General features: G+C 33.7%; 1 protein-coding gene across 1 annotated transcript; it reads right to left on the bottom strand.

Moving 5' to 3' along the window:
- Positions 1–11,277: 11,277 nt before the first annotated feature.
- Positions 11,278–13,496, bottom strand: LOC107021946. Its single transcript, XM_015222660.1, has 5 exons — positions 13,260–13,496; positions 12,686–13,147; positions 12,201–12,578; positions 11,726–11,918; positions 11,278–11,528 (listed from the first exon to the last, which is right to left on the bottom strand). The coding sequence occupies exons 1-5, from the start codon at positions 13,494–13,496 to the stop codon at positions 11,278–11,280; spliced, it is 1,521 nt and encodes a 506-aa protein (XP_015078146.1).
- Positions 13,497–13,867: the final 371 nt, after the last annotated feature.

Raw genomic sequence — 13,867 nt, forward strand, 5'->3', positions numbered from 1 at the left:
TTTGGTTTGTGATTGCATGGCTTCTGTATTGTTTGATCTTGGATCAACATTTTCATATGTATCTTCCTCATTTGCTACTGGTCTTGATTTATATTGTGATTTGCTTGACATGCCTATTCGTGTCTCTACTCCTGTGGGTGAGTCTGTGATAGTTGAGAAGGTGTATAGGTTATGCCTTGTGACTTTTGTAGGGAGCAATACTTATGTAGATTTTATTATTCTAGAGATAGTTGTTTTTGATGTAATTCTGGGTATGACTTGGCTTTATCAAAATTTTGCAATCTTAGATTGTAATGCTTAAACTGTGACATTGGCCAAGCCCGGAACAGATCCTCTAGCGTGGGAGGGTGACTATATTTCCACTCCAGTTCGTAATATATCTTTTCTTCGTGCTAAGACGATGCTGAGTAAGGGTTTTTTAGCTTTCTTGTCACATCTCAAAGATAATACTTTCAAAGTACCTTCGATTGAGAATGTTTTGATAGTTCGTGAGTTTCTGGATGTGTTTCCTGTAGACCTTCCTGGTATGCCACCGGATAGGGATATTGATTTTTGTATTGATCTGGAGTCGGGTACTCTCCCCATTTCCATTCCCCCTTATAGAATGGCTCCAGTTGAGTTAAGGAAGTTAGAGGCCCAACTTCAGGAGTTATTAGGTAAAGGTTTTATTAGACCGAGTGCATCCCCTTGGGGTGCTCCTGTCTTTTTTGTGAAGAAGAAAGATGGAAGTTTTCGGATATGCATAGACTACAGGAAGTTAAATAAGGTAACTATTAAGAACAAGTATCCCATTCCTCGCATTGATGATTTGTTCGATCGATTACAAGGTGCTTATGTCTTCTCTAAAATTGATTTGAGATCTGGTTATCATCAGTTGAAAATACGGGCAACAGATGTGCCAAAGACTGCTTTTCGAACTAGGTATGGGCATTATGAATTCTTAGTAATGTCTTTTGGGCTTACGGATTCCCCCTCTTCTTTCGTGAGCTTGATGAACGAGATTTTTAAGCCATATCTGGACCTCTTTGTTATTGTATTTATTGATGATATACTGATGTACTTAAAGAGCAGGAAAGAACATGAAGAGAATTTGAGAATTGTATTGGAGTTGTTAACGGAGAAAAGGCTTTATGCCAAATTCTCCAAGTGTCAGTTTTGGATCGATTCAGTGTCCGTCTTGGGGCACGTGGTTTCTAAGGATGGAGTGATGATGGATCCTTCTAAGGTTGAAGTAGTGAAGAGGTGGGTAAGACCTACTAATGTTGAACAGGTAAGGATCTTTGTTGGTTTAGCTAGCTACTACCGTCGATTCGTCAAGGGATTTTCTTCTATTGCTTCCTAGCTGACAAATTTGACTTAGCAGAATGTTCCATTAGTATGGAGGATGAATGTGAAGAAAGCTTCCAAAAACTCAAGACATTGTTGACTACTGCATCGATTTTTACCTTGCCAGTGGAAGCTAAGAATTTTATTGTTTATTGTGATGCATCTTATTCTGGTTGGGGTGTAGTGCTAATGCAAGAGAAGAATGTAATTGCTTATTCTTCGAGGCAATTGAAAGTGCATGAACGTAACTATCCAACCCATGATTTGGAGTTGGCTGCAGTTGTATTTGCATTAAAGAAATGAAGACATTATCTATATGGGGTCAAGTGTGAAGTTTATACAGATCATCGTAGTTTATAATATGTCTTTACTCAGAATGATTTGAATTTGAGGAAGATGAGGTGAATGGAGCTATTGAAAGACTATGATATTACTATCTCATATCACCCAGGAAAAGCTAATGTTGTGGCAGATGCCTTAAGTAGAAAATCAGGGAGCATGGGTAGTTTAGCCCACTTACAGGTTTCTAGACGCCCATTGGCTAGAGAGTTTCAAACTTTGGCTAATGACTTTATGAGGATGAGTACTAGAGAAAGGAGGATTTTTGGTCTGTGTGGAGGCAAGATCTTATTTTCTTGACAAGATTAAGGGAAATCAGTTTGCTGATGAGAAGCTGAGCCGAATTCGAGATATGGTATTGCCAGGAGAGGATAAATAGGAAGTAATTGATGAAGCAGGCGTCTTGAGGATTAAGGGAAGGGTATGTGTGCCCCTTGTGGATGATTTGATTCACACTATTCTTACAGAGGCTCATAGTTCAAGGTATTCTATACATCCTGGTGCAACCAAGATGTATCGTGATCTAAAGCAACATTTTTGGTGGAGTAGAATGAAGTGTGACATTGTTGATTTTGTTGCCCAATGCCTGAATTGTCAGCAGGTAAAGTATGAATACCAGAGGCCTGGAGGGATACTTCAGAGAATGCCCATTCCTTAATGGAAGTGGGAAAGAATTGCAATGGATTTCGTAGTTGGTCTTCCAAAGACATTGGGTAAGATTGATTCTATTTGTGTAATTTTTGAAAGTTTAACTAAGTCTGCTCACTTCATTCCGGTCAAGATGACTTACAACGCAGAGAAGTTAGTCAAACTCTATTTCTCGGAAATTGTTTGATTGCATTGAGTTCCTCTTTCCATCATATCAGACAGAGGTACGCAAGTTACTTTTAAGTTTTGGAAGACCCTACATGTTTAATTAGGTACTAGACTGGATCTTAGTACTGCATTTCACCCTCAGACCGATGGTCTATCTGAGCGAACGATTCAGGATTTGTAGGATATGCTTCGTGCATGTGTGATAGAATTTGGTGGTCATTGGGATAAATTTTTACCTTTAGCAGAGTTTTTATACAACAATAGCTATCGATCGAGTATTGATATGGCGCCATTTGAGGCATTGTATGGGAGGAGATGTAGGTCCCCCATTGGTTGGTTTGATGCATTTGAGGTTAGACCTTGGGGTACTGATCTTCTGAGGGAATCATCTAGAAAAAGTGAAATTTATTCAAGAAAAGCTTTTAGCAGCTTAGAGTAGGCAGACGGAATATGAAGATCGAAAGGTTAGGGACTTGGATTTTATGGAGGGTGAACAAGTCTTGCTGAAGTTTCATGCATGAAAGGTGTTATGCAGTTTGGTAAGCGAGGTAAGCTTAGTTCGAGGTATATTGGACCATTTGAAGTTCTTAAGCGCGTAGGGGATGTGGCCTATGAATTGGCCTTGCCTCCAGGGCTGTCAGGAGTGCACCTGGTATTTCATGTGTCAATGCTGAAAAAATACCACGGTGATGGAAATTACTTTATTAGTTGGGATTCAGTTCTTCTTGATAAGAATCTGTCTTATAAGGAGGATCCTGTTGCTATTCTAGATAGGGAGGTCCGCAAGTGGAGATCAAAAGAGATTGCATCTATCAAGGTTCAGTGGAAGAATCGGCCAGTCGAAGAGTCCACTTCGGAGAGTGAGGCTGATAGGCGTAAAAGATATCCACCCATTTTTACCAATTCAGGTACCTTTCCTTACTCTCACTTTCTTTTGATCGTTCGAGGACGAACGATATCTAAATTGGTATTTATTGTAACAACCCTTTGTATCGTTTCGTGTGTTAAAACCTTATGTTTCATAAAATACTTTCTGATATATTCTAAGTGGATATTTTGGACTATTCGGAGTTATAATTATGAAATTAGTGGGGAAGTTTTTAATAGTTATTTAGTTGGTGGTTAAGAAAAGTAACATTAGAAGTAAGGTGGATCACTTTTACTATTTTTATAATTGGTTATATTAGAATTAGGGTAGAAATTAACATACTCTGTAGAAGGAAAAAAGGGGAAGAGAAGAACGAAGAGAAAGACGAGAACAAAGTAAAGGCGATTAAGTCAGGTATGTGTTCATATGTAGATTTTCTAGATATATTAATACGCCTTATTATATATTGTATATTAGAGAATGATCATTAGCCGTATGTGATAGATTTTAGGCATAAGAGTATATGATTGTTTTGACTTATTTATTGTTTTTCTCCGGATCAAGTTAGTAATTATAATTTATGGAGCTTATCTTATTGTATTGTTATATGGTTGTAATATAGTAAAATATTATGGCTATATAAGGGTGTGAATTAAATAATTAAAGATTCATTTTTATTGGAAGGTGGACATCTGCCATTAATGAGGAAAAACTAAGCGTTGGTAATGGAATTTAATAATATTGGAAAAGAAGGAAAGTTTACTGGAGCCAATGGTTATTAGTAGTATTATTATATACAAAATGGAGGCAACACGCATGTTGAGGAGTTTTGGTCGTACAGTGCACGTATGAGTGCACAGTTTGGTGTTGATCGGCGCTGGTTTCATTACAGTTGCTTCAAACTTCTGCTATTAATGTTTTGATCTAAGATTATAAATTACGTGTGAATATATTGAGATAGGTAATTAAATATTTTGTGTATCATGTTGTTTAAATTTCATGAAATTTGTGGTAATTGGAGAAATTAAGACTTACCATTAGGCTTAAACTTTAAGAGATTGATTATACAATTAGGTGAATTGATGGGTATAGGCTGGACACAGAATAACCGGAATGTTTATGGCCTTGTGAACTTACCCCTTATGTGTGTGTATATATATATATATATATATATATTTATATTTGATAGATTGGAAGGGTTCAAAGGCAATAAGAAAAGGAAAGGCATTGGAGAAGTATTTGCTTGACTTCGATTCTTCGGTGGAGGTAGGTTATGGATTATTTCTATTTGATAGATAAACTCTAAATAGCGATTGATATGTTTTGGCTGATATTGTAAAGTCTCCTATGTACTTGATTGTGTGGTTGTATGTTTTGATTGTGTGGTTTGTAGTTGGCCTAAAATTATGAGACTGTTGAATTTCTAATCTTGAACCCTCTTTATTAAAATGACCTTTTGAATAAAGAAGGATTGATGAAATAAAATAATGAGATAATTGGATTGGAGTGTCACGTTCCGACACAGTATTATTGGATCGAAGAGTCACGTTCCGACACTGTATTATGGGATCGGAGTGTCACGTTCCGACACAAAAACATTAAAGGCAAGGAATATTGAACTAAGTTAATATATTTAATCTCAAAGAACCTATTTTCCGAATGAGTATGGTGTGGAGGCATGAGTCCTCATAGCTGTGTTTGATGTTGTACCTATTATGGTGTTGTTGTTGTCAATGTTTCATGTGTTTGTTGCTTGCCACCTGTTAAGTATTGTAGTTGATTTTATATTATTATTCAATATATATTGATTTCTATTTTGAGTTGACCGATGATACCTACCCAATACGTGTTCCTTGTACTGACGCCTACTTGTATTTTCTTCTCTGTTCTTTTGTGGAGTGCAGCAAGTGTACCATCGACTTCGACTTGCTCTCAGCTCTAGCCAGTCTCCAGCATATCAGAGTTCAGGGTGAGCTAATAATTCTATCTCGTGCTGGATTCTCTCATTCACGTCTTGATGTCTTTGAATTTCGGACATGGGCCCTCTTTTTGCTTATTTTGGTTTCTTAAACACTTTTAGACTTGGTAATTTTGAAATAGATGTCCTTGATGTGATGACTATAAGATATTGGGATAATAAGTATTAAACTTTATAAACTTATTTAAATTGGTAACTTAATAACTTTTGGATCTTCCACATTATTTTTGTTATTTATAGTTGAACTATTGGTATATGTTGGGGTTCGGNGGGGGGGGGGGGGGGGGTAAGTGTGGGTGCCACTCACGATTCATTTGGGTCGTGACACTTACCAACTTTTTAAGTCTAATTAATTTAGTTTTAACTTAATTCCAACATTATATTCACCAACTAAATCACATTATATATTTTAAAAAATTAAAACAACCTGCCAACTTTCTAGGCCTAATTAGTTTACTTTTAACTTAATTCCAACACTATATCCACCAAGTAAACCATATTATATATTTTAACTTATTTGAAGAACTTAACAACCTTTTATGTCTAATTAGTTTTATTTAAAATTAACTCCAACATTAAATTCATCAACCAAATCACATTATATATTTTAACCTATTAAAACAACTTAACAATTTTCAAGTCTAGTTAGTTTAGTTTTAACTTAATTTCAATAGTATACTCACCAACTAAACAACATTATATATTTTAACTTACTGAAGAATTTAATAGGTTTAGTTTTAACTCAATTCAAACATTATGTTCATCAAGTAAACCACATTATATATTTTAACTTATTTGCAGAGCTTAAAAACTTTTTAAGTCTAATTAGTTTAGTTTTAACTTAATTTCAAGTATATATTCACCAACTAAACAACAATATATAATTTAACTTATTTGAAGAACTTAACAACTTTTTAAGTCTAATAAGTTTAACGACTTTTTAAGTCTAATTAGTTTAGTTAATTTTAATTCAAACACTATATTCACCAACTAAACCACATTATATATTTTAACTTATTTGAAGAACTTCACAATTTTTTAAGTCAAATGAATTTAGTTTTAACTTAATTCCAACACTATATCACCAACAAAATCATGCTATATATTTTAACTTATTTGGAGATTGTAAAAAACTTTTTATGTCTAACTAGTTTAGTTTTTACTTAATTCCAACACTATATTCACCAACTAAACCACATTATATATTATAACTTATTTGAAGAATTAAACAACTTTTTAAGTCTAATTAGTTAGGTTTTAACTTAATTCCAACACTATAAGCACCAAGTAAACCACATTATATATTTTAACTTATTTGAAGAACTTAACAATTTTTTAAGTCTAATTAGTTTAGTTTTTACTTAATTCCAACACTATATTCACCAACTAAACAACATTATATATTTTAACTAATTAGAAGAACTTAACAACTTTTTAAGTCTAATTAATTTAGTTTTAACTTAATTCCAACACTATATTCACCAACTAAACCACATTATATATTTTAATATATTTGAAGAACTTAACAACTTTTTATGTCTAATTAGTTTAGTTTTTACTTAATTCCAAAACTATATTCACCAATTAAACCACTATATATTTTAACTTATTTGAAAAACATAACAACTTTTCAAGTCTAATTAGTTTTATTTTAACTTAATTCCAGCATTATATTGACCAACTAAACCACATCATATATTTTAACTTATTTGAAGACTTAACAAATTTTTAAGTCTTACTGGTTTAGTTTTTACTTAATTCCAACACTATATTCACCAACTATACCACATTATTTGAAGAATTTACCAACTTTTTAAGTATAATTAGTTTAGTTTTGCTTAATTCCAACACTATATTCACCAACTAAACTACATTATATGTTTTAACATATTTGAAGAATTAACTACTTTCTAAGGCTAATTAGTTAAGTTTTAACTTAATTTCAATACTATATTCACCAACTAAACAATATTATATATTTTCATTTATTTAAAGAACACGACATTTTTTAAAGTCTAATTAGTTTAGTTTTAACTTAATTCCAACACTATATTCACCAACTAAACCACATTATATATTTAAAATTATTTGAAGAACTTAAGAAGTTTTTTAGTCCAATTAGTTTAGTTTTAAACTTAATTCTATTACTATATTCACCAACTAAACCACATTATATATTTATCTAATTACAACCTATTTAAATTAATTCAGTTAGTAAAACAATCAACAATACTCAAATTAAATGTAATGAAAACAAATTATCAGCAATAAACATTCTTGGATTTCAATAAACTATTTAGGATCAATTAAGAGAAACAAATATTGAAAATTAATAAATCCATGATTGTGGCCGAGCAAAACGTAACTCAATGAACCTGTTAAACAACCAACGGTAAACTTTAGCATAAAAACGAAGGGAGAAACCCATCAGTTCACTATTATGTTTGATTAGAGAATTTCAGGCTAGATATGTTTCCTAAACATCAAATTTTAATATATCATGACATACTGTAGGATGTTCGAATTCTCAAACTAATCAAAACTCATTAAGAGCAAAGAGTTAGAATATCCCTAAAATTAATTAAAACTTACCTGGACGGATCTGCCAAGATCCGTTTTAACAAGCTCACAAGCTTCGAAGTATTTGTTGGAATTTGTTGTTCGTCCTCGCTTGAAAAGAAGAAAGGGGTACCGGAGATGGAGAAGATGTTGGTTTTATTTGTCCTGATTTCTTACCATAAATAGGCTTTCGTTATAGTAAAAGGTTTTGGATTGACTAATCCTTTTTCTGGTAGGAAAAGGTTGAGGACTCTATAAATATATGAATGTTCCTTCTAACTTAATATGCATTCACAATGTAGTCTTAAGGGCTTTGAGAGTTTTGGTTAGGGGGAGAATTTATGGGTCACAAGCTTGATACGTTATCGCTTGTGTGAACCTCCCATGTAATCCGAGTGAATTGGTTGAGGTTGTTTTCCTCTGTATTTTGTACTCTCACATTTGTACTGGATTGTTCATCTCCTTTGTGGACGTAGGTCGACTTACTGAACCACGTTAAATCTTTGTGTCTTTTGATATATTTCTCGTTGTCTCCTTACTCGTGGTCTTTTGAGGTTTGCATTGCTAGCTTCCGCATTTACACCTGCTTATTTTTCGGTCCTAACAAGTGGTATCAGAGCCAGATTCAATGACGGAGTTAGGTTCAGTGGTTCGATAATCGATGATTGAACCAGGTTAGAAAGATGTGTTCATCTTGGCGGTGTAGTTCTAGCAGTAACCTTTTTGACTGTAATGAAGATTTTGTTGGAGAAATTGTTTCAGAGAGGTTCTCTGTGTTGAGACACAAATTTTGCAAAGGAGATTATGGAGAGGAGCAGCAAGTTGTTGAAGATTAAGTAAAGAAGGTGGACAAATTTATTTTGTCAGAAATTCAGGTCAAGGGGGAGATTTGTTGGTTTTATTTGTCATGATTTCNAAAAGGTTTTGGATTGACTAATCCTTTTCTTGTAGGAAAAGGTTTAGGACTCTATAAATAGATGAATGTTCCTTCTAACTTAATCAGCATTCACAATGTAGTCTCAAGGTCTTTGAATGTTTTGGTTAGGGGGAGAATTTATGGGTCACAAGCTTGATACGTTATCACTTGTGTGAACCTCCCATGTATTCCGAGTGAATTGGTTGAGGTTGTTTCCCTCTGTATTTTGTACTCTCATATTTATAGTGGATTGCTCATCTCCTTTGTGGACGTAGGTCGACTGACCGAACCATGTTAAATCTTTGTGTTTTTTGATATATTTCTCGTTGTCTTCTTACTCGTGGTCTTTTTAGATTTGCATTGCTAGCTTCCGCATTTACACCTGCTTATTTTTCGGTCCTAACAGAAGATTGCTTCGTAGCTTGTGCGTGTTATTTTTTTGTGCGGCTGCCGCTTGATCTTTGCAGCTGCTGTTCGCGGCTGCTGCTCGCGTTGCCGGAGACGGAGAAAATGATGGCGCCGGCTATGTCCCTGTCGGCTGTTGCTGCTGATTCATAGAATTTGTACATTACTTTTGAATATAAGAATAATGATCTCTTAATTCATAAAAACGTAGTTTCATACAATAAATATGAATTATAGACATTTTTTAATTTATTCCATGAATTCTAACTTTTATTTTATAATTAAAAGTATACAAAACTGTTACACTATTTTAAACAATCAATTGTAAGTGTAAAATGAAAAAAATAGTATTATGCTAGCAAAATTATGATTTATAGGACTATTTTAAACAAATTGATCTTCAAATATCACTTTTATATAAAATAAAAGCAATAGAAGTTTAATTTAATAAATTTAATTTACTGATCAAGTTAATTCTATAAATTTAAATTATAAACCTCCTTATTATATAAATTTAATTTTATCAATCAATAAAAGTTAATTAATCAAATCTAATATATAAATCTCTTTAAATTGATCATCGATATTTCTTTAATTGATAATGTATTTTATATATAATTAATTAATATATTTTATACTCAGATGAAATATCATTTACATGTCATCATAATAAGGAAGAGAACAATACACTTGACATACATTCAAGATCGAAAGTATATAATAATAGTATCTTGCGTTTCATACTCGAATGAATTATATGTTATCTCTTCACCTTTACATCATAACATGATACATTAAGTTCATGATTAGACGATAGACTGATAGATTTGTACATTATTCTAGAAATTTAAGTATAATTATATCCTTATTTATTCCACGAAGTTCAACTTCTTATTTATAAAAGTATACAAAATTGTTACACTTTTTGAACAATTAATTGCAAGTTTCAAATAAAATTTTACTATTATGCTAATAGCAAAAATTATGATTAACAGAAATACTTTAAACAAACCGACCTCCGGATGTCGATTTTATTAAAAGTAAATTGATCAAATAAAGAATAACGACCTCCTTACGTCGGTATCACATTAAATGTTAAGATAAATAAAAATTAATAATATTAATTAAATTATATTGACATCGAGAGGTCGGTATGTTATATTAATTTGTTTTTTAACTTATATAAAACCATCATCTGGAGCATGATTTATTTAAAGTTAATTGAAAATATTTATTTTTTGAAAGCCACATTATAGATATTTAAATTAAAACTAATTTAATCGCATAATATTTAATTTTACCAACTTCCGGAAGTCGATAATATAATATTTTTTTATTTTACACAAAAAAATTGTCCGCATTGGGTCGGTATTTGGATGAAAAAAAATCCCGACATCATGAGGTTCGGTATTGCGATGAAGTAAAAATACCTACCTCGTGAGTGTTGGAAAGAAAAAGGAAATCTAAGGGAGAAAGTGAACAGAGAATAGAGCAAAAGAAAAGAGAAGCTACTGCCAACTTCTTTGTTTCTTGTTTATTATGAAACTAACGAGACCTGCCTATTAAATAGGCTTACAATGAAACTGATCTACTGAAATTTAGGTACCCACTAATTACTAGATAGCTACTAATCTGCCACTATATCTAACTTTGCTAAAATAAAGGGAACTAACTAACAACCTCCTAAAGACTAGGTCAAGTATCTTTGAATCACTTCTCAACACTCCCCCTTGATTCGAACCTGCAAACTCCAAGTTGACCTCTGGAGAACTCGTGCTTTGCTTGCGGAAGTGACTTCGTGAAGATGTCTGCTATTTGCTCATTTGTATCACAAGACTTCAAAGTAATTTCTCCAGTAGAAACAAGACCTCGAATATAGTGATAGCGAATATCAATGTGCTTTGTTCTACTTTGAAATGCTCGCTTCTTCGTCATCGCAATAGCATATATATTGTCAAAAAAAATCTTAGTCGCACCAGCTGGTTTTTTATTAAAGTCTGCAACAAGTCTCCTTAACCAAACTTCATGAGAAGCTGCAGAGGTTGCTGCAATATATTTAGCCTCTGAAGTTTATAAGGCCACTACTTCCTGCTTCTTTGAACTCCATGAGATTGCTCCAGATCCAAGATTAAACAAGAAACCAGATGTGCTCTTTCTGTCATCAATGTTGCCCATGTAGTCACTATCAGTAAAGCCAGTTAGTGTGAAATCTGTTACCTTAGAATACCAAATTCCATGATCTATCCCAGCAATACATCTCAGCACTCTCTTTGCAGCTCCAAGGTGAAGCTTGCTGGGATTGTGCATAAATCTCGATATGACTCAAACAGAAAAAGCAATGTCTGGTCTTGTATGAGACAAGTAGTTCAAACCACCAACAAGACTTCTAAAATAAGTCGCATTTGTCATTTCAAAGCCATCATCACGACACAACTTCTCATTAATATTCATTTGCGTAGCAGCAACTTTACAATTTACCATAGTAAACTTTTTCAAAAACACTTCAGTACACCTCTACCTTCCATCATGCTTCTGCCCATCTCGACAACTGTGCGGTTCTTTCGTTCAGCTACACTTATTTTCTCCGGTGTATATGGTGTTGTGAGATCTTTGTGTATTCCATTTTCCTCACAAAAGGAACTGAATTCTTTTGCCATAAACTCAGCACCTCTATCTGTCCGATGAGTTTTGAGTCTACATCCACTTTGCCTCTAAACAAAAGATTTAAATTTCTTGAAATTGTCAAACGTTTCAGATTTAAATTTCAAGAAATATATCAAACTCATACGAGTATAATCATCAGTAAAAAGCAGAAAGTATCGACTTCCTTTTAAGGACTCAACACTCATAGGAGCGCACAAATAAGCATGTACTAACTCAAGACAAACAGAAGCTCTCCAAGACTTGCGTACAGAAAAAACCTTTTTACTTTGTTTTCCATGAACACAGCTTTAACAAAAATCAAGATTCTCAACTTTTGGCAACCCAAAAACCATAACATTTAAATGACCATAACGCAAATTCCAAAGTTTAGTTTCATCATCTCCACTAGCTACCATAACACACTTTTCAACCGTTGAAACTTCTAAAGAAAACATTTTGTTGTTAGTCATTGGAACTTTAGCAATGGTTTTCCCAAATTTCTTATTTTTAAAAGTGTAGACACCATCATCAAAAGAAATTGAGTACCCGCTAATCATTAGTTGTCCAATGCTAAGCAAATTATTTGAAAGGCTAGGAACACACATCACATCTTCTAAAATTTTAGCATTACCTTGGCTGGTCATAATGCTAACAGTGCCTTCGCCTTCAACCTTAATCTTCTTGTTATCTCCAAGCCTCACGTCGTATTTTTGTGACTCATCAAGATCCTTGAACAATGATTTTATTCCAGACATATGATTGGAACATCCACTGTCCCAAAACCAAACATCGTTAGGAGTCTCTTTTTCACAAGAAAGGGCCATGAACAACTTACATTCATCATCATTTTTCTCTGCAAAGCTTGCTTGGTTATTCTCATCCTTCTGTTTATGCCAACAATAAACTTCTTTATGACCTGATTTCTGCAGTAGTGGCACGAAAACGTCCATTGCTTCTCTTCATTTGGTCCTCCTCTATCTCGACTTCTTCCTTGGCCTCTTCCATGACCTCTTCCTCGAAAGCCACCTCTGCCGCGGCAACGATTTGCAATGTTTTCTAGCTTATCTTTTCGATGAGTGGACTCCCCCTTCACCTGTAATGCCTTTTCTTTATTTTTTTCATGTGACCATAGAAGCCTCTTTTCATGATCTTGTAAAGAACTCATTAGTTCATCAAAAGTATAATCAGATAAGTCATGAGATTCCTCAATCGCAGCAAAAATATGTTCAAATTTTGGAGTAAGACTCCTTAAAACTTTTGCTACAACAGTTTCTTCAGATATATCTTCACCATAAGACTTCATTTGATTAACAAGAGAAGAAACTCTAATAAGGTTGAACAGATTCATTACTTTTCGTAGAATGAGTTTCAAAGTCGCGACGGCAAGTCCGCAATTTTACTGTAATCACCTTAGCTGAACATTGAAATTCCTTCTTCACAATCTTCCATGCCTTAGAAGATGTAGTTGTTGCTGCAATTCTTGAAAAAATTGTATCAGGAACTGCTTGTTGAATCAGGAACAAAGCTTTGGCGTCTTTCTTTATGATCTCTTTCAATTTCTCTGCCTCTTCGTCAGAGCCTGCTAGATCCACAAAGCCTTCTTCCACCAGCTCCAAAACTTCTTGTGATTTGAAAAGAGTTTTCATTTTGATACTCCAAAACTCATACTTTTCACCAGTAAAAATTTGCATAAGGGGCTGCGAAGATGATGAAATACCATTCACTACGATTTTTTCTTTTGCTCTCACACTTCCTCTTTTGTATCACTCAAATACTCAGTTGCTATAAGCCTCACGACTTACTCAATTTCAAGAAAGGAACCTTGCTCTGATACCAGATTTGTTGGAAAGAAAAAGGAAATCTAAGGGAGGAAGTGAACAGAGAATAGAGCAAAAGAAAAGAGAAGTTACTGCCAACTTCTTTGTTTCTTGTTTATTATGAAACTAACGAGACCTGCCTATTAAATAGGCTCACAATATAATTGAAATACTGAAATTTAGGTACCAACTAATTACTA

Source organism: Solanum pennellii, chromosome 1 (genome assembly GCF_001406875.1).
Source record: "Solanum pennellii chromosome 1, SPENNV200".
NCBI lineage: Eukaryota > Viridiplantae > Streptophyta > Magnoliopsida > Solanales > Solanaceae > Solanum > Solanum pennellii.

Bases quoted from the DNA above. Each gene is read 5' to 3' on its own strand.
- LOC107021946 (XM_015222660.1), bottom strand. From the start codon at position 13,496: ATGAAAACTCTTTTCAAATCACAAGAAGTTTTGGAGCTGGTGGAAGAA. The intron at 13,148-13,259 runs GTGATTACAGTA...AATCAAATGAAG, and splicing joins AATTTCAATGTTCAGCTAAG to TCTTATGGTGAAGATATATC. The intron at 11,529-11,725 runs GTAGAGGTGTAC...TTTCTGTTTGAG, and splicing joins GGGCAGAAGCATGATGGAAG to TCATATCGAGATTTATGCAC.